The sequence below is a fragment of the Echinops telfairi genome, unplaced genomic scaffold (assembly GCF_000313985.2).
Source record: "Echinops telfairi isolate 266 unplaced genomic scaffold, ASM31398v2 ScPeMD7_9;HRSCAF=40, whole genome shotgun sequence".
Classification (NCBI taxonomy): Eukaryota; Metazoa; Chordata; class Mammalia; order Afrosoricida; family Tenrecidae; genus Echinops; species Echinops telfairi.
In genome coordinates this window covers 6670480-6694451 of record NW_022103906.1, presented here as the reverse complement: position 1 = coordinate 6694451, position 23972 = coordinate 6670480, and the positions used below count along the sequence as shown (strand labels likewise).

The 23972-nt window shown below is 37.3% G+C and overlaps 1 protein-coding gene across 1 annotated transcript in view; it reads left to right on the top strand.

The window, feature by feature from the left end:
• Positions 1-23972, top strand: part of CSMD1 (CUB and Sushi multiple domains 1) — a 2262799-nt gene that overhangs the window by 2164980 nt on the left and 73847 nt on the right. The window contains exons 53-54 of the mRNA XM_045286696.1: positions 8992-9165; positions 10869-11042. Of these exons, the coding sequence (XP_045142631.1) occupies positions 8992-9165; positions 10869-11042 (348 nt within the window). The remainder of the gene's footprint in view (positions 1-8991; positions 9166-10868; positions 11043-23972) is intronic.

The following is a 23972-nucleotide window of genomic DNA, read 5'->3' as shown; positions in this document are numbered from 1 at the left end:
CAAAAAATGTTTCTAATTTTTGATTTCTCTCTCATAATTTGTTCTTGCCTAAACTTGTATTCATGTCACGACTAAGAGCTTAACATTCACAAGAGTGAGTATAATATTTGATGAGCGATTCAGGAACTATTCAAGTAGGAATGGCCAAATAAGTACGAAAAGAATAGAAATTAATTTGAACTTTCACTAGAGGTTAAAAAAATCAAATCGTTTCAAATGTATTTGATGAGAATATTAGGAAATCATAACACACATGAAAAGAATAAATGGTGACTTATTTATGCAATTATATTGCTCCAATTATCATCTTGTCCACGTTTCTTTAATAGGATTCATCTTTGCTTGCTCAGGTATTCCATATTCAGAATCGCGATTTCAGTTCTTGAAGTCGTGGAAGAGGCCTTTTACGGAATATAGTGGAGGACAAGGTCGCCGCTTTTGTCGTTCACTTGCTGCGAGTCTGCTCCTCCTCGTGATGACCAGGTCATCGTGAGCAGGAGAACCCAAAGAAACATCGACGAGTCCAGCAACACACTCAAATGGACATAGGGAGTCCATTGTCGAAATCTCCATATCCATCCACGTTATAGGATGATCCTCCCTTGGCCTTACTCCCCACTCTACCAGGAACCCCGATGGGTGGTTGTTGCACGTTAGGCTGCTAAGCACGAGGTAGCAGGTGAAACCTGTCAGGATCTCAGAGAAACATGCGGCCCTCCCCCCATCAAAATGCGCAGCCTCAGAAACCGTCCGGAAGTGGTCGTCTGGGCTACAGGGTCGCTCTGGGTCAGAACTGAGTCGATGGCACTGAGTCGGCCCGCTTCATCAAGGACAATGCCCTTTTCTATCAGTAAAACAGCCTTGAGATTGCAATCATGAGTTTGCTTATGGGACACTTCTACTCTGCAACGTGTGGGGTCGCTGTGAGTCAGAATCAACTAGAGGACAGTAGACTGTTGTTTCTGTTTCTGTTTTGTTTTGTTTACTATTAGGAATAAGTATCGGTTGTGCAGAAAATCTAGTATTAGAAACATTTGGAAAACTCTCGGTTGTTTTTATAAAGAGCTTAGTAACTAAGTCATACTAGTATGTTTACAATTTTAAAGTACTATTCGGTGAAATATAAAATAAGCCTTTTGTGATAAATTACTTTCTATTGTAGTACCTGCCCATACTGATGGGGAGAGTCATCATGATGTCTTGCTCTGAAAGTAAATGTGAATCTTATTGAAGCCTTATTGGTTTGGGGAAAACAAAATATAATAAACCAAAAAACAAAACAAAAACAGAATGGATTTTATCTGACAAGGATAAGAACATAGCTGTGGGTGGAGCCTATTATTTCTTTGTCAGGTTAGTAGGAAAACATGAGCTTATCTGAGACTTTGCTTTGACTTCATGTGCGACGCGGTCACCTCTCAGCGGTTGACTCTGATGGTCTCCTAGGCCTTACGCAGGCGAAATATGACCAGTGCCTTGGTCATTACTGAGGCAGAAATGGTCAAGCACATGAATGGAGCCCAGTTTCACTCTGTGAGTCTTGACGAAGCTTTCCATGGGAGACTTGAATGTAAAGATATGAAGTATTTTCTTTTCCTAACTTAACAAAGGCAGAACTAAATGTATGTTGTGTTAGAACTCCCAAGAGTAAAAAAGAATCATGCAATCTTGTGTTAATGTTTTTACAGATTATTTTGAAACAAAGCAATGCATTTGTGCATTAGAATAAATTAAAGTTTAGCCCAAGCTTAATCAATGCCTGCTTATAACGGGGGTTTCCCAGGGTTTTGTAAAACTACAGAGGGCTAGTTCTAATTTATTGTTTGTACTCTGTGATATTACAAATCTCCCTAGGATGGAGAATTAAGCACTGAGAACCCTGACCTCATATCTACTTTATCAGGCATCTTATAATCCATCAGGGATGTCTGTGGTCCCCGTGCTCCTTTAAGGATTTCCTTCTGTTTGCCTTCCCCGTGGTTGTTTGCAGTGACTCCAACAGAGAACACAGGGCAGAAGGAGGTTGTACATTTGTAATCTAAGTTCCCCTATTGTAGAAGCCCACAGTAAGCACTTGACACCATTTATATCTTTCAGATATTTCAACACATCATAACATATTATCTCTCCCATACGTAATCTCTTTAATCTGCAGTGTTCAAGACGTCAGTGATAGATTGAGCCATTTTCCACATAAAAAATCATTATCACTTTTTTGTTACTATTTGACATACGTTTGTATTGTCTACAGTACAGTGAGTTTGGAGGAGACTGCTTCTTTCCTAAACAGAATACCATGGTGCTATTCATAGACAAGGGACTCTGGTGGGGCATTGGGGAAAGCTGAGTGGCTAACAAAAGGTCTGTGTTCAAACCCACCAGCTATTCCTTGGGAGAAAGATGGCACCAGATGCTTCCAGAAAGATTGAATCTCAGAAACTCCCTGAGGCAATTCTACTCTGTCCAATCGGGTTATTATGAGTCTAGTTGACTAGATGTCTCTGGATTTGCGTGTCATACAAATGGTTAAAAAACTAGAAGACGTAGTTAAAATTCCATATATTTTCATCTTTCCTCACTGCCATCAAGTGGATTGAAACTCATCAAAACCACACAGTATACACTAAAGCTGCCCATTTGGGTTTCTGAGGCTGTGAAGTGTTATGGAAGCAGACAGCTTCATCTTTCTCCTGAGAAACGACTGGTGGAGTTGAACGACTGAACTTCTGGTATGTAGCCCCACACTTCTCCATCATGCTGAGGGAGTTAAAAAGTGGCCTTCGAAGTCTTATATTTTATGACAGCTCCCACGAGTTAAAAATAAATAAAACAACTGATAAAAATAACTATTGATACAATATGGAAAGACCTCAAAAGCATTATTTCAAGTGGAAAAAAAAATCAGGCACAAAAGACTACATACTTGAGGGGCCCAAGGGGAGATGATATCAAAGAGTTGAAGAAGAAAGAGAAGGTTTTGTAACTGATTATGGTAACAATTGTACAATACAGCTTGATGTGATTGAACCATGGAATGATAAGATATCTGTGTTACCTCCCAATAAAAGGGTCTTCGAAAAAATAAATACATCATTAAGAAAAAAAACTTCGTGGCAGCAAAAAAACTCAATTGTAGAGCAGGAGATCCATACTATCCCCCTTGGTCTTTACTATACATTCTTCGGTGTACAATATAAGCTGTGTATTAGTCAAGGGAGACAAACAATTTGGAAACCCTCAGTTCTCATCTTCATATTTTATGTATATGCTGTATATATGATCAATGGCTAGGCAGTGATCATATATAAATTTTCCTCAGTAGTAGTGCTTCTTTCTAGAATGCTGTGTTATATAAAGTCATCTCTTTAGTCCTTCAAAGACGTCACACAGGTTGTAAAATTATGGGACTTTTTTTCATTTAAGGGATGTATACTCTAAAGAAGAAATAAGATACATACAAAATACCTGTAATAAAAACTTTGTATTCAAGGTTAGCACATGGCTGGTATTAACAAATTGCTTCGGAAATCGAAGAGGGAGGTAGAAACCAGTAAGACTGAAAGATCAGGAAATAGGAAGGCAGCAGTTCTGGTGGATATGTGGGATCTAAGTAAGTACAAATGGAATAAGTAACAAATTATTCTAGAAACACAGACACAGTGGCCACATGCAAAAAGGCAAAGCAGGGCAGTAGGTACAGCAGATACCACAGAGAGTCTGCTTTGCCAAATAGAATCCAGTTCCTTTGTAGAATCTTCATAGTCACTGAAGAATGAGGACCTGGACTAATATAGCAACAGTGATCATGGAAAATAACTAATATAATATTTTAGACATCTGCTATTGGTCATTTGTATGTTTTACAGTTATGGTGGATGGATCATGACCCTGGATTTAGAACTCAAAGTTTAACCATGAAGATAAAAATATAAGAAAAATAAAATGGTACTTGCTGAACAACAAACAAAACTAGAAGTCATATACAGATTATGAGAAATTGTTTACAGATAAACTATTGGAAAGGTAATTTCAGGCAAATGGAGCAGAATATGCAAAGACCTTGTGGTATAAAACATAATGGCACATTTGGAGAACACAGGAAAAATGGAAATGCAAGATTTCTAAAAGCCCGAGAGACTGTTCAAATAATGGTGGCAGTTGTTAGTTGACCTCCAGGCACACCTGGCCTGTGGCAGCCCCATGGCCACCGAGTAGAACTGTCCTGTAGGGTTGTCAAGGCTTTGACTTTTTGGAAGCAGATCATCAGGGCTGCCTTCCGAAGAGACTTTTGGTGTGGGTTGAGAGAAGTGATACAGATCGGGTCCTCCTGACCTTTCAATTCATGGTAGAGCACTTAAATATGTATGCCACTGGCCTGCAGTTTACTTCACATCAAATATGACTTAAGATCATTTGAGTCATTGAGTAGGTATGGTCAGCATAGAGTCAATAAAAATGCTTATTGTGACAAAGGGATTGGATTTTCTTATTGGTGTTATTACACTGAAAAATGTTTTACAGCTCATCCAGTTCCATATTTTCATATACCTGAAAAGATTTCATATGCTCTCTATAAGTACTCATTGTTCCCCGGTATAAGAGAAATTTCACATGGAGGGGAAATGGAAGCAAAACAATGAGTTGCATTTGTCACTTATACAAATATAATCTTTCAATAAGTATAGATCTATAAATTCAAATATACATGTTTATGCTTAATGCTAATAGTGCTTGGCTTATGTATAAATGGGTCTCATCCATTTGACATTTTATGACCATTTATTAATTTCCGTGAAGAGTTTCAAAACTACCTTGAGAATCCACTCCCCAAATTACCTCGACTTTAGCTTAAAGGCAGTGTTGTAAAAGAATTTACAGAATAAAACACAATCCTTTTCTAAGTACTCTTACAGGTGCAAGATGCTTGCAATTTATTAATTTATTTTCAACAATAAATATTCGACTCACAAAGCAAATACTAAGGATTCATATGTGGTTTATAGATTTTCTGAAAATGTATTCAGTTCTAATCCCCAGACCAATATTTAAATATTTGTATTGATGCAAACTGGCATAGTGGAAAGGTGACCTTAACTATGCAACTGTGAGCAGGACAATATTTATGTGCCTCTATGTGTGTGTGTGTGGCCTTACCATAGGACTGGGATCTACTTAAACAATTCCTATTAATGTCACTATTGCTAGGCCACAGTCAGACTAGTGCAAGGAATCCCTCTAACAGGGCACACACTGTGAGTCTGTAGAGCAGATTTCTACGGAATAAATAAAAAGTAACATATCATTAAACTCCCAAATCACAGCCTTCATTTCTAAAAATTTACAAGTCTACCTAATTCAGGGAGTCTTTAACTTATTTTTCCTGGTTCAGAAGTGTTCCATTTCTATTTTGTGTTGTAGTTTAAACTAAATCCTAATTAGCACCTGAGGTATCTTTTTAGGTTCTACGACACCATAGCCAATCACTCCAGGAAGGTGCCCCTAAAATGCAATGTAATTTTGTTAGGTTTCACAGGCTACATAAAAGCATGATCAAAAACAAATAATGCAGCACAATATGGAAATTGCTTTAAAAATATACAAATTCCACCTATGAATCCCTACGTGGTTCATATCGTCAAAGCATTTAGCTGCTAACCTCAAGATTGACAGTTGTGGTGTCCCCATATGCACCTTGGAAGAAAGGGCTAGAGTCCTCTTTCCCAAAAATAGTCAAGGAAACTCAATGGAGCCTTGTTCTACTTTGACACACATGGGATTACCATGAGTCAAAATGGATTTGAGGTTCTAGCTATAAAATTATACCTCTAAAATATAGCCACATGCTAGAAAGTATGGACAATTTTTTTTAACCAGGGATAAGAGCTTAAGAAATGAAAGGAATGAGATGTGTTCAAAAACTAGTTTTCAGAATATGAACTCTACTATAAACCAAGAAGAAACCTCTTATTGTCTCAGAACTGGTTCACACTTAACTAAAACATCTGTGCACTAGCGTTTAAGCAGAAGCGTTCCAGGAGCAACGGCTCTGAGTGGTTGGGCATGCTGTGATCCCCGCCATCATGTGCCAAAGTCCTTAATGTACATGAAGCGCTGACGGTCCCTGGTCTTTCTGAGGGCTGACCATGCTGCGCTGGTTTTAATGGCATGGGAGGTTTCCTCTGTGTCTTCTCCTCCCACGTCAGGCTAGACTGAGCTCACAGGGGACCATGCAGTTTCTGTCCTCCTGAGCTGTCCCTCATAAAAGCAGTTTATGAGAAAACCCTGATCAATGAAGAAGCTGAGACTTTATCTAAGGAGGTAATTCTCCTGTGTTTTGCCTATGACATACCTATAGCTAAACTTCTGTTTCTATAAAAGAACATTTGATAGAGTGCTTTGCTTTTGTTAAATTTGTTTGGTGGTTTGCATTTCCTCCAAACTTGGTTTTATAAAAAGGTCATTAAAAGAAACTCTCTTTTCTTTTAATTATAACATTCAACTATTTCAAATATTTTGAACAAAATGTACTGTTTGTAAATGAAACAAAAGTACAGGTTTTATTTGATATAGAATACATTTATAACTGATTCCCAAAGCTTATGGTTCAAAACAATCACTTTGCAAATAAAAATACATATTCCAGTGACCCATCCATTCCACTACAGTATATTTAAGAGCTCCCTTGTTTTGAAATCTCAGTTTTCCTATTGTTCAGTTAGTTTACCTGTTGTTCAATTAGTCCTCATAGGCCATGTGGATGATAGTTTTTCGGCGTGGTTTGCAAAATAAAGAGCTGCAGCTGGATAGAACTAGAGTTCTAACATTTTATTCTCGACTCTGCTGCCCCCTTCTTTCAAAATAATATTCAGCAGTTGGTGAATTACCCATTCCACAGAAAGACCTACCCCAAAATGGAGACAATGGAGCATTAATATATGAAGTTCTGAAAGGTGGAAGTTTTAGAATTGTTCATTCTTCCTTGAATTAAAAGAAATTTAGCAATTTGTTTAAGAAATCTATAGAATTAATACAAAAACAGGATATACTTATATATTTTCATATACATTGATATATTTTTCATATATAAATATATATCCATTTTATAGATTTGCTAAATAAAATTTATGAGCATGTATTCAAAGATAGATGTGTTAAGTGGTGTAGATTAGGGGAATTTATTCAACAGACTGCACTCATGTTTTAAAACTCTATGGTAGAGAAAAAGTTTAGCATCGATAATGTGAGAGAAGTGTGCACAGCTTAACTAAGATAAATTATCTCATTAAATTGTTCATATACATGCACATGCACAATGCTTAACTAAATGCTGTTTTATAAAATTTTGGAGCAATGACACTATAAATTCATCTATGTCTATTTACATATACACACATATATAATACACAGGTACATATGTTTGTATATGTAAGGATGTGTATATGTGGAGCCCAGGTACTGCTGTAGTTTATATATTTGACTGCTAACCACAAGGTCCGCAGTTCGAATCCATCAGTTACTCCTCAGAAACAAGATAAGGCTATATTCTCCCAAAGAGATTTAAAGCTTTAGGAACAATATATAAGGTCCTATGAGTTGATTTCAACTCATAGGACCTTTGTATGTATGTATACATATACATAGATAAACATTTGTTATATATTTCTAATATTTATATTAAATATAATATAGTGCGTAAGCATATATTTGCGTGTATAAGAAGTGGTGGCTCTGTGGGTGGGTCACGAGGCCGCTAATACGTAAAACAAAGAAGGGTCACATAATCAGCACCGGCAAGGGCTCAGTCAATGGCATTGTTGTTAGGTGTGGTTTTAAATCTGAGCATGTGAGCCTCTGACCAGAATTGGCGTCATTGATGTGACTGATTGGGAAATGATCATGATCATGAAATCAGGCAAATCTAGCGTGACTATCGTGACTCATTGTCATGTATGGTTTGAGCAGCTCTATTGCTCATGGATACCTAGCCATTGATTCTCTTTTTTCTCTCTTCTTTCTGCAATATTACCTTGAAGGTAAAACCATGAGGACAGACGGCATCTTAGTGTTATCTTGAAATAAAACTACAGATTTTTAAATGTAAAAATTATTTAAGAATAGATGGAGAATGGCAGGAACAAATGGAAGTGGGAAAGAATATGGGGAAGGAACTGAAAGAAAGGAAATATCATGTAAGAACTCACAGAAAAGACTATAAGAAACAAACACACTGGCTTCCATGTTTTCTTCAAACCTTACAAAACCTGACTTCACCATCCAGCACCTCAAAAAAATCAAAATGATGTTCAATGTAGTTGTACTTTCAGAAGCTTTCAGAAGTTTCTTCGAAGCTGCTTTGGATTACCCTCTCACACTCCGGACTTGCTCAGATCACTACGTGTATCTTCCCCTAACGTAGGAATATTCATTGTGATTTCTACCGTCAGACTCGTCTTCAGTTTACGTGCTGGGGAGCTCAGTCACCAGGCATTTAAACTGCCCGCTGTAATCTATTGCATCTCCACTGTACGTAGTGCGTCTTCCCCACAGACTCTAAATGATATCTGAAATTGCCTGAAGACCATGATCACCAAGACATTGCTTTATGAGCAATGGAAACTTAAATCTTTAAAACTGAATTTGTATTCTGAATGGGGCCTTCCACTTGGCATTTCAGAAAGGTGTTAATAACCCCACTCTCTGGACATGCTTTCCATCTAGAAATTTTTATAATCTGTTTACTTAGATACGGAAGGATAATTTGATAATAAAAGTTAGCTGCAATCGTTGGGCGGAAAGTATAACTAGTCAAACAACGATTTAAAATAAACACATATGCGTATGCATAGATATGCACAACTGGAAACATGTATAATAGATTACCTATTCAATAACGTCTTTGACTTGACAATAAATTTAATTCAACTATTAATGTAGTACTCTTATGAAAGAAAAATTTTCCAGCACTTGTGTTGTTTGCCCATATACTTGCAGCTGGCCACTGCGGTTCTCCTGATCCAATTGTGAATGGTCATATCAGTGGAGACGGCTTCAGTTACCGAGACACCGTGGTTTATCAGTGCAATCCCGGTTTCCGTCTTGTTGGAACGTCCGTTCGGATCTGCTTGCAGGACCACAAGTGGTCTGGACAAACGCCTGTGTGTGTCCGTAAGTACACTGCGCATGACTCACTTATCAGACCCTCCTATTCTTCATGTTCATCTGCCAGGCAGTCATCACAGAAGGACGTTTACTCTTCAGAGTAGAACACAATAAAGCACTCTCAATGTGTCTAAATAAAAAGAATTTGAGCAGGAATCAGCACTCTTTTCTTTTTCTTTTGTGCTTCTCTATTCGTTTTCTAGCAACCCTTCACCCAAACATCTTCTCACATTTAGTTTGCTCATTAATTCCTTTCAAAGGGATCAAGAATGAGTGACGCCATCACACTCACCTTCCCCAATTGTACACAGGATAAACAAGATGGAAACGTGCCCTAAAGATAAAAAAGTAAAGGTGCCGAGTCAGAGTTGATCGGTTAACCTGAAGAATACATATATATGGTGCCGAGTCAGAGTGGATTATATATATATGTATCACCACACTCTATTAATCTTCGGTGTTGTTTTGTATATTTGCTGCCTTTTGTCTCATTAAGAATACAGTGTTTTAAAAGTCTTTCTCTTAAAAGAGAAAAAAATGTAAGTACGAATTTTATTTAAACCCTTTAAATAAATATTGTAGTATTTTTGGAAAATATTTTACCCTTCCTTTATTGCTAATTTCATATTAAGTATTTTTTCTAACTGTATATAATTTGTCTTTGTGTGACAAGTTAAGGAAATGGTATAACTGTAGGGTCATGCCACTTATTCGCTATAAATAGTTCTGTGGGCAATGGGCAAAGCTTAGGGATGAGAGTCTTACTGAGGAGAAGGAAAAGTATTGACAAGATAAATGAGGGAAGAGAGTCGGGGTTATGAGTATAATGTATTTCTTTTGATAAAAACCAATGAATATTTCTCTTTGTTCTCTCTGGGCATTTTCATCATGACATTAATAGCAGTTCATTACGTATAAAAGGATCATCCAAGAGGAAATTTCAACAAAAATAAAGTTTGAGGAGCCATCGCTATTTTTGCTAATTTCACTGTGTTCAACGTTCGTGTAAAGGAGTCTTAGTGGCACTGATGTTCTAGTGCGTGGCTGGCACTCACATGATGCTGGTGGCTGTCACTCACAAGATGCTGGTGGCTGGCACTCACACGATGCTGGTGGCTGGCACTCACACGATGAGTCCTGGCTTCAGTGCCTGTAAAGAGCGCATCCTGGGGAACCATATGGAGCAGCGATGCTCTGTCACCAGGACTGAGAACAAATGACAAGTAGTAACCACAGCAACATTGGCATGTGAAGGTTTTGCACACGCACAATTCAAATGATCAACTGAATTCCTACGTACGGTGGTTTCTAAATGAGAGTTTTGCCATTTTGGCTTGTAGATACCAAGGGGAAAGTATTCAAATTCTGGATTAATGAATAATTTTGGTATAGTTTGCCTTCTCATTGCTTCATTCTAAAATGTATTATTCTGTCAAGAAATGAGTAAGAAATAATGTCCTCTTCTCTGATAAAGAGGGTACTTATGAGGTATTAATTATTTTCTTCAATTATAATAACAGTCTTTGGATTAATCCCCATGCTTTAATCTCCCAATTTTCCTTTCAAAATAAGAGTAGAATCTGAAAAACATATGATTACTCGAAAACACTTTAATCCATACATTGCACCCATCTGCATATTTACTAGTAAGTAATCCCAAGTACGTGACTCATTGCCTCACAGTAATATTTACTCACCTTTTCTTACAGCCATCACGTGCGGTCACCCTGGAAACCCTGCCCGGGGTTTCACAAATGGCAGTGAATTCAACCTGAATGATGTGGTGAATTTCACTTGCAACACCGGCTACTTGCTGCAGGGGGCTTCTCGAGCCCAGTGTCGGAGCAATGGCCAATGGAGTGGTCTCTTGCCCACATGTCGAGGTAAGAATCGCTTCCAGGTGATGAGCTCCTCATGTTCTAAGTGGACACTAGCTGTAATGAGATGGAATAATAAGCTAGTTTTCATATTTGAACAGTAAACTTTCACCTTAGCTTATAGGGCTCTTGCAAACTTTCACAATTGTAATGTAAAACATTTCTCAGGAAATTACAAAGATATGTCAAGGACCTTTGTCTTGCTGATTGAACTGATATTTAAATATTTAATCACAAAAATATAAGGTTCTCTATCATTTAAAAATAGTTCTATTGGCATGTAATTCTCATATCATACAATTTAATAGTTCAATCATATTAAGGAGAGTTGTACAATCATGACCAAAATCCACATGCCTCTGTCATGTCCCTAGGTAATTTTTAGTCCATTGACTCTTTCTAACAATTTACATTGCTTGGATTTAATGTACAGAAAATTGTACAAAACAATAACAAGAAACAAACAAACAAAAACAACAAAGACAAAAACACAACACAGAACATTCAGTTGAAAAGTCTAATATGATCGATGTAGTTAGGTTAAAATGTAACACCTTAGCATTTGATCTCCCTATTGATCCATTTTTAAAGTTGTTTCAGTTTATAATATTCCCTATTTTAATGACATTGATTTTCCTTTTATTTTTTTATTCATTCATTCATTTATTCATACCACATATCAACATTTATCTGTCCATTAAACTTCTACTCATTTGTTTATGGTGCTATCATTGCTTGTAAAATTCAATTATATTTTTATTCATTTCCTTAAGAATTATCATATAAATCTGAGCTAAATGTGAATTTCCAAGAAAATGCTGTTTTGCAGATTTGTATTTGTAGATGTTTGAACTTATTTACTTCATTCCCTTCTCATGAAAACATTTATATTATGGAAGGTAAGTTATACTTTAAGGTGAAATTAATTAAAAAAATAACAATAGTGATATGTTATTAAAATTAGATACAAATTCCTTTTGCTCTGACAATCATTGTAATACCCCCACAGAGCAACCAAGTGAGCTATATGCAAATGGCACAATAGCAGAATAGGAATAAAAGTATTGTTTTCATTAATCGCTGTGTAAAGTTTACTATCTAACTGCAAAGTTCTGATCAAAGTCTAAATTGGAGTGCTGGCTGAAGCTAAAAGTGTAAATATGGTATACTAATTTAGCTTGCCTCTAAAATAAAAATTTGGGGACTAGAATGTTCAGAAATTGGGCCAAAATCCAAGCACACTATACAAAATGGGGCTAAGGCCCGAATCTTGCCTCTCTGTGATGTAGCCAGCGCCTCGATGGCCGCCTGGGCCCAGCAGCACAGGCCGGTCTTTAAACGCATGGCAGCAGAGGTTAGGTCACCCTCCTGGCAAGTGTTTCACCTTTGAATTATTGTTTTTAATTTGATCCGGACATGATTCCAAAAAGAAAAAAGAGAAATAAAGTCATACTTTTTCTCTTTTTACCTAAACTACAGCTTTGTTGATTTGTTTGTTTTCTCCTATTACTCTTTTATTCTGATAATTAGGCAAATAAACAAAAACCTGATTACAGATTTAGGGTTAAAATGATCCCCTCCACTGAAGCCTTATTTCACAGCTAAACATTAAATGATATATAGAAAATACTCAACAAGATGGATTGACACGGTGGCTGCGACCATTGACTGGCATAGAAGGAATGTGAGGACAGCACGGAACCAGGCAGCGTGTCCCGCTGGCCTGCGTCGGATCTCTACGGGTCATAGGTGACTTGCTGGCCCCTCACCACAACAAGCATTCTCATATAGCATCGTGGAACGGCTGTGGCCTTTAGCAAGCATGGTGGTTTCTCTCTCTTTTGCATTTTCTTCTTCCCAGGATTACTTTCCAGGGTTTGGATACATTCAAAGTTGAATCGTAAAGGCATCTGCAAATAATTTTCTAAATTAAACATTTTTTAATCTATTATTACCTAAAACGTTGATGTTTAAGCGGCCATATCCACTTTCCATAAAAAAGATGTACTGTCAATGAGTACATTCTCTATTTACCATTTATGAATTAAATTTTATGTTGGAAACATGTATTTCTACTGTAACATATGTTATTGTGATAGCATGAGTGGTAGTGCAATATAATGTGGGAAAACGTAGCTCATTTGGGAAAAAGTTCACAAAAATCCCCCACAATGAGTTATCATGAGAGTAACACTGCTAGCCTCACAAGAGAGACCCAACTGTGATGGGTAACGTTTGTGGAAGAGAAAATTAAACTGTTGCAAGAGAGAAAAAAAGAATCTAAAAGTATTTCTCATTAATGACTGTAATTATGCTACTTTAGATTTAACACTGGTGTTGTCGTTAATAGAATGTCCCAACAAAACGATTTAGGGATAATAGTTAAATACGTTTATATCAGCTACATGTGCCATTTCTTATTTCGTCTTACTGATTTTCTGTTTTAGAAACTAGAGCTGACACTATCTTAGATGTCTTCATAATTGAACAGTTCACAGAATAGACTTTAAATACTGTAATATTATAAACATTAAGATAAAACCCAGAGAAATATCCCCTGTATTTTACAACAGAGGATTGGAGCGATTGAGTTGAAAACAACCCTTGAGTATCCCATTCAACTTATCAAAATTTCAGGCTCATTAATCCTTTTAATTAGAATATAATAATGTACACTTTTCTTTATACAGTTGGAAGCAGACTTCCTAAAATATGTATTTCATAGGCATTTAAGATACTACGATATTGGTAATTATTGTTATCTATCTCAGTGCCATTGTAATATGTCACTCTTGAGGTAAAACTGATGCTTAAGGGAAGATCAAAAACATGGGAAGATTAAAAAATTCATGAGGGTAATATGTAAATACCTGTCCAAGAGGAATGGTTCAAATACCACCCACAATATGTCAGTCCTTTATTTCAGACATTATAAAAGTATAAACCGACCTTTTTAGTATTTCTCACTTTTATGCTATGCTTATTAAAGTCCATATAGATACACATGCAAACAAACAGTCTTGCATGCACAGAGAAATACTTCTTTTAGTTTCAGGAGTACTGGATTAAAGCTCATCAAAGTGATTTTGAATAAGCTGTTTTTCTTCTATTTCATTTGCCTCAATTCAATGTAATCAAAGATCTCCTCAGACAGAATACCTAATTCATTAAAAGTGTCTCTATATCAATGAGTCATATGTGTGTGATATACATATATGTACAATTAATTAGCAAGACGTTAGAACACTTGGCTTTTGAATGAGAGATAACATATATGATTTTGAGATGAGGCTAAATTTACCTGAATTAGTATGTCTAGCATATCTAGTGTAAAGGGCCCATTCACTAGTATATGGAAGCTTCAAAAAATTCTTGAAAAAATAGATTCAAACATTAATGGATTTTTTCCAAAAACCTAAAAATGTCGTTATATTAATATGCGTGATGGAAAACAATCTAAAACTAAAGAGAATAGCATAGATTATAGAAAACAAAGGGGCAAAGGAAAGACCACTATAATTCCACATTTTCTGAGAGAGATCCTTCAACACTTTGCATACAGCTAGACAATTATTTGAGAGATCAATGCTTATTGGACAAGTAAATGGGACTTATAGTCTCTTTTGCCTTCTTTTGCAAATGAAGTAAAAAATCTATAGAAGGACTGTAGGCACTTAACTAGGGAAGTTGGACATGCTGACCTTCAGATGGGGTTCTGAGTGTCTTTGAGCTGAGCCTTACAGGAGGGGCTGCCTCTGGGCACTTAATTCAATGAGCTGGTGAACCCTTGGAGATGAATCTGAATAACTTCCTGTTGAGGCATATATGCAGAGAGGCATGCTTTTGGGGCCTGTGCTGGCAAAGTTAAAAGAACTTTGTAACATGCCTTAATAAACAATCCCGAGCATTTCTTACTGGCATTACAACTTGTTAACTTCCTTAATAAATCTCTTCATTATGAATTTTGTCTGAGTTCATCATAGCCATTGCAATGGATATTGTAATCCAGAGAAGGAAAATCCATACAACCTTACTTAATAGATCTACCATAATGCATGGAGAAAATATTGACGTTTTCAAGGACTTCATTTGACTTGTTCCACAATCAGTATTCCTGGAAGCAGCCATTCAAAGAATTGAAAGATGTTTTACACTGGGTAAACTTATTGCATATGACATACTTACCATATTAAAAAACGACGATACCACTTTGAGAACTAAGGTGCACATAAGCCAAGTCACAGTATTTTCATTCACCTCATATGCATAATGAATGTCAGGAGGCGAGGGGCGTGAGAGAGGAGCTGATGCATTTGCATTGTGTTGCTGAAGCAGTTTCCAAGTGCAATGGACTCCAAGAAGAACAAGCAGACCTCTTATGGAGGAAATATGACTAAAATGCTCCTGAGGAGGGGGTGGCAAAATATCTTCTCCTGTCCTTTGGACAGCTTCCTAGGAGAGACCAGTGCCCAGAAAAGACACCATGCTTGGGAAAGTAGAGAGTCCATCAAACCAGAGGAAGTCAGTCCTTCAACTCGATGGACTGCTATACTGTCTCAAACAGTGTGCTCCCCACAGTGATAATCTTGAGGCTGGCACAGGACCAGCAGTGTTCTGTGCTGATAACCATGGAGTCACTGTGAGTCCGAGCCGGTTCAACAGCATTTGACACCTTCCACGGGTTTCCTATATATGCTTGGTAGTGTTGTGAGGCGGGGTGGGCTGCTCATCTCCAGATCTGTGTTTCAAAGCCACCAGCTCCTCTGCAGTTAGATGATGAGGCTGTCTGCGCCCACATTCATAATCTTGGAAATGATATATGATGGGGTCCCCCCAAAACCAGAATTGCATCGAGCAGAGCAGAACCTTCATAGTATACATTTTTCCTACTAGGTGAGCATTGAATGACTAGCTTTGTGTTAGTGCAACCAGATTCTTTCTGGTCACAGTAAAATTTTGCATCCAAGCAGTTTCACTTGAAGCTCATTTTTTGCGGTGGCCAATTTAAGAGAACAGCATGTGGCTGTGAAATTTTGTTTCTCACTCGGGAAAAATGCCGCCGAAACTGTTGTGATGTTCAACAGAGTTTACAAGGACAGCGCTGTGGGAAAAACTCAAAAGAGGTGAAATGTTGATTGATGACAAACTTCTTTCTGGCGTCCGTCAACATCCCGAATGGATGAAAATGTTGACTGGAGTTCATTTGGAGTTCATTCCACCAGGTCAGACTGTTAATCAAGCTTTCTATTTAGAGGTTCTGAGAAGATTGTATAACAGTGTGTCACACAATAAAGCCTGGTTTGTGGCAGAAGGGGACTGATTTTGCCACCACGACAATGCAGCTGCTCACACAGCCATCTCAGTGCGCTTGTTTTAGGCATAAAACAGCATACCTCTCTTGTCTCACGCACCTTCCTCACCCGTCCTTGCTTCATGTGATTTCTTTTTGTTTCCGCATGTAAAGAGGGACCTGAAAGAACACTAGTTTGGGAACATAGAAGAGGTGAAGGAAAAATGAGGGAGGTGCTGTCAGCCTTCCAAACAGATGAGTTTGAAAAATGTTTCCAATAATGGAATCACAGATTTGACAAATGAGTTAACTGTTATAGAAAATACTTTGAAGGTGATAAGGTTGTTTCATAAAAGTATTTAAATTCATAGCTTTGAAAAAAACATTGGAGGGTTCATATAGTGACTGACTCACCTGCAGTCTGCCATTATATATGTGTGTGTGTAATTCATTTGTTCTGCACATGTACACAATAAAGAAGTCCATAATACTTGCAAAATAAATGAGTTATGCACACACATATTGCATTTCCAGAAAAAATCCACCTATGAAGTTTTTTATAGAAGCACAATTATAATACACATATGAATATATTAATTATATTGTCATATATATTACTTACTTAGTGATATGTATTATGTTGTCATATAAATATGCTGTCATATATGTGAATATATGAGAGCATAATTCATAACACTAGGTAGATAATAATCCAGGAGTGAGAGGAAGTTAGCTAATCAGGCAAGAAGAAGCTCATTCATAGCTTCTAACACATTGCCAAATTGAAACACTGTAGACTTGACGTGTTATAAAGTCCTTCAGAAAACATTGCATAAACTCAAAGTAGTAGCTTTTTAATTATCAAAAGTTTTATTTTCTTTCCTTTTTGCACCTGTATTCAACATCCTCTAAGTAACTCCCAGTGAAGGAGAAAATAAAATAAAATGTCTATAGCATAGTGATTATTTTCAGAGTCAAGTACTGTGGTAGGATCTTTTGATATTAACTGAACTGAAGAAAATGTTACAATGTATTAATATTGCCTTTCATTCTTTCTTACCTCAAAAATTAGGAAAGTCTCTAATTTTAAAACTTACTGATTCGAATATATGTAATGAAGAGGAGTATATTCAGCAAACATAGTGGTTGTCAGGCGGATTCAAATACACCAGCTCACCTGACTGGTGCCTGTGTCAGGCATCTGTTGTTCTACAGTGGTTTGCTTTGTTTTGTTTCTAACTAAATGCTTTGTTTGGTTTTATTTCTAACTAAGTACATAGGATTTATGTGTTACTGAACAGAAAATGACTTAATAAAGCTTAGAGGAAAAAAGTGCCAGCTATTTTTAATATTATAGACTGTAATATGACCAAATTCTTATTTAATGGACCTCCTTAAAATTTTTCACAGGAGTTTCAAAAAGTTTAATCCATGTAGGTATATTGCTTTTACATTTTCTTTCAAATTCTTGATAATGTTTTAAAATATCTGATCTGGGGGGCAATTAAAATCATGGGTTCTCAGATAATCCAGCAGCAATCTTTCAGCAGATCAAGCATAAGAGCAACACCAAACAGATTTTAGGAACTGAACTCTGAGTAAATATGTTCTAGCCGCTCACAAAATGTACTGTTGCCATCGAGTCAGTCAGCTCTGTTGTTAGGTGCCCCGAGTTGGTTCCAATCCACAGCTTCCTCATGTCCAACCAAAGCAACACTGTCCTACTGTGCCATCCTCACGACTGTGCTTCTGTCTGAGCCATTGTCACAGCCACTGTGTCAATCCATCTTGCCAAGGGTCTTTCTGTTCTTCAGCACCCCTCCACTTTACCAAGCCTGACGGTGGTCACCGGAGACTGGTCTCTCCTGACAATATGCCCTAAGTACCTGAGACGAAGTCTTACCATTCTTGCCTCTCAGCAACATAGTGGCTGCGCTTCTTCCAAGACAGAGTTTTTTGCTCCTTCGGCAGGTCATGGAACTGTTCATATTGTGCGCCAGCATGATAGTTCAAGTGCGTTCCAGCTCACAGCAACCTACAGCAAGCTAGATCCACCCAGTCGGGGGTCCGCTACAGAAAACCTTCGTGGAAACGGACTTCCATGTCCTCCTTATGTAGAGGGGCTTTGGGGTACAGCTGATGGATGACATTTTGATGAGCAGTTCTGTGATTTAACCCCTGCACTCGTGAGGCTGACCTCAGTGTACATTTCTATACAATGCTCACACTCGGGGACTCGAGCATGAAGTGCCTTTTCTTGTCAGATTCAAACCTTGATTGGAAAAAGCCCTGCTCCAACCCACGCAGCTTGTGAGAGTTTAGAAGGCACTCTTCCGGAAACTAGCTATAATTCGTTGCAATCCCTTCCACTCAGGCTAACATGTATTTAAAAATAGGAAGAGCAAAATAGGAGAGAGCATTTTTTTTTTCATTAATAGTAATACCTTCCTGGAAGATACATGCCAGGGTTGCAGATTTTCTAAAAAAGTCTTCATATTTATGTCAGGAATTGGATTGTGCCTGCTGTCCTGGAGGCCTGTGTGACTGACTATATAAGAACTGTTCACTGAGTCTTCATTTGCTAAATTTAAAGCATTTTATGCACATATTTAAATATTCGATCAGTTCAATGAAGAAAATAATTAAGATTCCCAGTCTGATTATTTTAGGATACTTTATATTTTCATCTAATGTTTTCTTTCATTACCTAATGATTTCTGCAACACATTCAAACAACAGAGAATGTTTCCTCGCCTTTTAATTTATATAATTTTTCAGGATGGGTTCCTTAAATTCAGAAATCCAAAGTACATGTTTCCTTGTGTTTTAGTTACATAACACTGCCGTTTCAGAAATACCGCAAGTGAATGGTTATAAGAAAAAGAACCAGGATCTCGTACATTTTCTAATGAGACGTCTGATGACCCTGGTTTCCCTGGCGCTTCTGCTTCTGTGGCACCGTCACGTGACGAGGCAACGCTGTTCTTCCAGATCCCTGCTACTCACGTTGCTGGTTTAATCTTTTTTCTTTAAAACATACAAACAAACAAACAAACAAACGGAAAACAGACCGACTCAAAGTCCTGCCTCGTGAACCTAGTAAATATGAGCCCTGGTGGCAGAGTGGGTATGCTTCGGACTGCAATCTGCAGTGTGAAACTTCCCGTTGCTTCCGCGGGAAGGACAGGAATTCCTACTACCATACCTAGCCACCGTCTGCAAAACAGCTCTACACTATCCTACAGGTCCCTATGAGGTGATGCCATGGAAGGAAATGTGGTTTGGTAATCTTTTTTAAAATAACCTTTTCCTGCCCCTTTAAGATGAAAATATAAGCTATTCACAAATGGTACTAAAAACCAGGTCAGAGTCTAGGAATTGTTTATAGTATTCCCCAATAAAATGATAATGCTACCTCTAAAGTAGTGCAAAGAATTAAATAAATATATGAATGTATTTTAAGCTACACTTAATTGTAAATCCAAATCTAGCATCAAGAGAAGGCAGGTAGAATACATTGAGTCAGTGCAGCAAAATGAACTACTCATTCAACCATTTGAAGATGTAGTGTAAGAATAAAGAACGGTTGCATTCAAAGAATAAATGAAAAACAAGACTTTCTAAATGGAAGGAATAGCAGTTGAAATGTGTCAATAAACTGAAGCAATGAAAGCACTCGCTGGTCTATGCAAGGAAATTCTGAAGACATTTAATACACCAACTAACTAAAAGAGATCACAGTTGTACCCATTCCAAATAAAAGGCACACGTAAATGCTCAAGTTAGAGAATAATATAATGAATATCACATGCAAGTAAAGTTTTGCTAACAATCATCCCACAATTATTGCAACAGTACTTTGACCAGGGCCTACAATAGGGCAGGCCAGATTCAGAAGAGGCTGTGGAACAGGGATATAATTGCTGATGTCAGATGGATGTTGACTCAAAGCAGAGAAGGTCAGAAAGATCTTTACTTGTGTTTTATTGACTGCTAAGATATTTAACTGTGTGGATCATAATACATTATGGAAAGCCTGGAGAAGAATTAGAATCCCAGCACCACATTGTTTATACAGAAAGTGTACGTGGACCAAGAGGCAGTTGTGCCACAGAGCAATGGTATACTGCAGGTTTAAAATCAAGAAAGGTTTGAGTCAGGGTTGCGTCCTCTTACCATGCTTACTCAATCTGTCTGTTGATGAAACAATCAGAGAATGTGGATCTTATGAAGAAGAATGCAGCATCAGGACTGGAGGAAGGCTTCTATGCGGCGGACACCACTTCACTTGCTGAAAGTGCAAAGTGGCCACACTTGTTGATGAAGATCCAGGACGGTAGCCTTCTGTCTGAATTACACCTCAATGTAAAGAAAGCAAAAATCCTCATAACTGGACCAGTAGGTTACCTCGTGGTAAATGGAGAAAAGATTGAAATTGTCAAGAATTCAGTCTTGTTTGGATCCACAGTCGATGCTCATGGAAGCAGTCAGGAGATCCAATGGTGCATTGTGTTGGGTAAATATGCTGTACAGACATCTCTAAGTGGACTAAGATGAGCTGGAACCAAGCCATGGTGTTTCCAATTCCTTATAAGCATATGACAGTTGGACAGTATATAATGAAGATCAAAGAAAAATCATTGCAATTTAATTTTGGTGTTGGTGAAAAGTACCATAGACTGACAAAAACCCAAACACATCTGTCTTGAAGTACAGTGCAGTCAGAATGCTCCTTAGAAGCAAGATGGCGAGACTGCCCCTCATGAGCTCAGCACATGTGGTCAGGAGAGGCAATCCCTGGGAAGGACGTCATGCTTGGTAAAGTAGAGGAAAAGTGAAAAAGAGGAAGACCTTCTACGGAATTGAATGACGCGGTGGCTGCAACTATGGACTCAAGCATAAGAACCACTGTGAGGATAGCATGGGTTCGCTACCCTTTGGGACCAACGTGACAGCACTTGACAACAACAACAACAAAAACAACCTGAGAACAGTTCATGTTTATGATGTGACCTTCTTTAATACTTCCTCGCGTGAATAGAAGTTAAAAAAAAGTCAGATGGTGCCCAGCTTTCAGAAAGAATCATGTTTGGGGTCTTAAAGGTTTGTCTTAAAATAAGCAGCTAACTAAATGAAGTGTTAGGTAAGCCCATCCAGAAGTTCGCCAACCAGTGTCAGCAACTTAACACAAAGTTAACACTAAAATCCAAACCCAGAGGAAACTATCAGAGCTTAAATTCTGAGCATCTGGTTTACAGAAGGCATGGATGCCAATGATGGTAGCCCGAAGTCCATGTACACATTCCTCACACAGGCTAAGTCTCCATTTCCTACTCCACTGACAAAGGTTATGAATGGTCTTACTTCCAGAGCAGGTGCATTGTAATGTAGCTTACTGCAGACATGGTTAGGGTGAAATTTAACATCCTCCCGTTTGTTTTCCTCAATTTCAACCTCTTCTAGTTTTGATTACATTTTGCTCTATTTTATATTATGGTTCTGTTTTATTATTATTATTATTCTGTTGCAGTTGTTGAGTTTTTGCTTTTGTTGTTTTTTTATTTCTCTTAATTTTAATTATTTTTTCACATTAAACCCAAGATAGATCAATAGATGGAACAGCAAGCTTAATAGTTTCTTAAAGTATGGCAGGGATGGTTGAGGGGAGATGGGGAGATAATAATAATGGATAAAAAAATGAAGAAAATGTTCTCTGTTCACTTGGGATGATGAATGCACAATTCTCTTTAATATATTTAAACATGATGCAATTATATGTCAATAAAATTGTTAAAATTAAAGATAAATAAATTAATTAAATACGGACACAGATAAGAGGTTGCCACACATCACCAGTGAATGACAGTTACATTAGATCACGGAGTGGAAGGTGACAGCAGAGTGCTGGAAATAATGGCATAGCTAAGTTGACAAATATTTCAGGGGACACAAAATCATAACCTTCTACCTGGTGACCTCACATGTGAAACAAATTCACCCTATCTTCACCACCCCCACCACTACCATCCCCACTTTTAAATCAAATCAAAGTCCTAGGCCTCATCTTCTGAATTATCTAAATTAAATATAGGTGAGCTTTTAGGAATAGTACATTTTGGGAAAATGTTTCTCTTCATCTTAAAATTTGTAAATTATAGATTGAGAGGATATGAATGGGACGAGAGTTGTGGAAAGCAGGAAACACGTTGGTAGTGGTGGCTCCCTGAAGTTGATTCTAATAGTTTATTAGTAGCAAATGTCTCATGGTACAGAGGGGAATGATATGAAGAATTATCAGCTGCATAATTATAAAAAAGCCTTTCTTACAGCAGCATCTATGCTGCAATGTGCTTTCATTTAGAATCTGAATTTTTATTCTTTATATTGTACTATAGAACTATTACAGCAAAATGTTGATTGATAAACTTAAGACAAATGGATTCATAAATCACCATCCAAAAGAATAGTGAACATAATGGCTTTTTAAATGGATATTACAGAGTGTTTAATCTATGTAGCCTAGGTTTTTATATAACCATACATCATAAAGATGATGTCATGTCAAAAATTGTTCTTCTATAAAACTGATACTTCTCTACCTGAAATATATCTCATAGAAGTGAGTTACATAGCCCCACACCTAGACTGCAACTGGTAAACACGTTTCTTAATATAGACAGTTTATTATGGTTTTTGTAAAAGATTAGCAAAACATACATATCCAATTCTTGGAATTATTAGAGTGCTTAAATGAATTCAAAATACTTTTTTCTAACTTTACCTTATGGAGTTCCTGGGAGGTGCACACTGATGCTGTGTGTGATTTTGACTGAAAAATTAGTAGCTGAAGTCCACCCATAAGCATTTTAGAAGAAAATTGGTGAGCTACTTCCAAAAGAAAATCAGCTATTGAAAACCTTATGAAATAAAGTTATTTATTAACATACATAGGTAGGAATCATTTTGATGGCACTTGTTTTTGTTTTTTGTTTGTTTTCCTTAAATTGCCAATTTTAGTCCAATGTATATTTCAAAAAGGCCTTAACATGAAATTTAATAATAATAATGGATATTATTCTTATGTGCCAGTACCTTTTGTTATTTCATACTATTCTCTTCTTCATTTTTGCATAGTCTATTTGATAAAAAATAAACTCAGGTGATATATGAGTATCTATCTGTATACCATCTGCAAGATATTTTCTTGAGTAGAGAAAACATATTCTTTGAAGTTGAAAAGTTTTGGGTTGATGTCCCAGTCTAATACAGGTTCTTATATGAAGGTAAGTTGAAGGTCCTTCTACTACGGGGCTAGTTCATACATGCAGAGCTTTATCCCAAGCAAACGTGGTTGTTATCTGTCTCTACTACCAGTGGGTGGCTGCCGACAAGTTTTCCAACTACCAGTGGGTGGCTGCCGACAAGTTTTCTCAAAATATATATCTTATTCTCAGTAGGGTCCCTTAAGTAAAAATAAATAAAATAAAGGATACTCCTTGCATTGGGGGAAAAATGAGTGAGGCCACAGGTAATACAAAATTTTAAACAAGCAAATATCTTCCCAAGTCATGCTGCTCATCATAGAACAACAGCGTGTGGAAAGATCAAGCACTTCAAGGAATACCAGGAGGTCCTCAAAAAAGAGC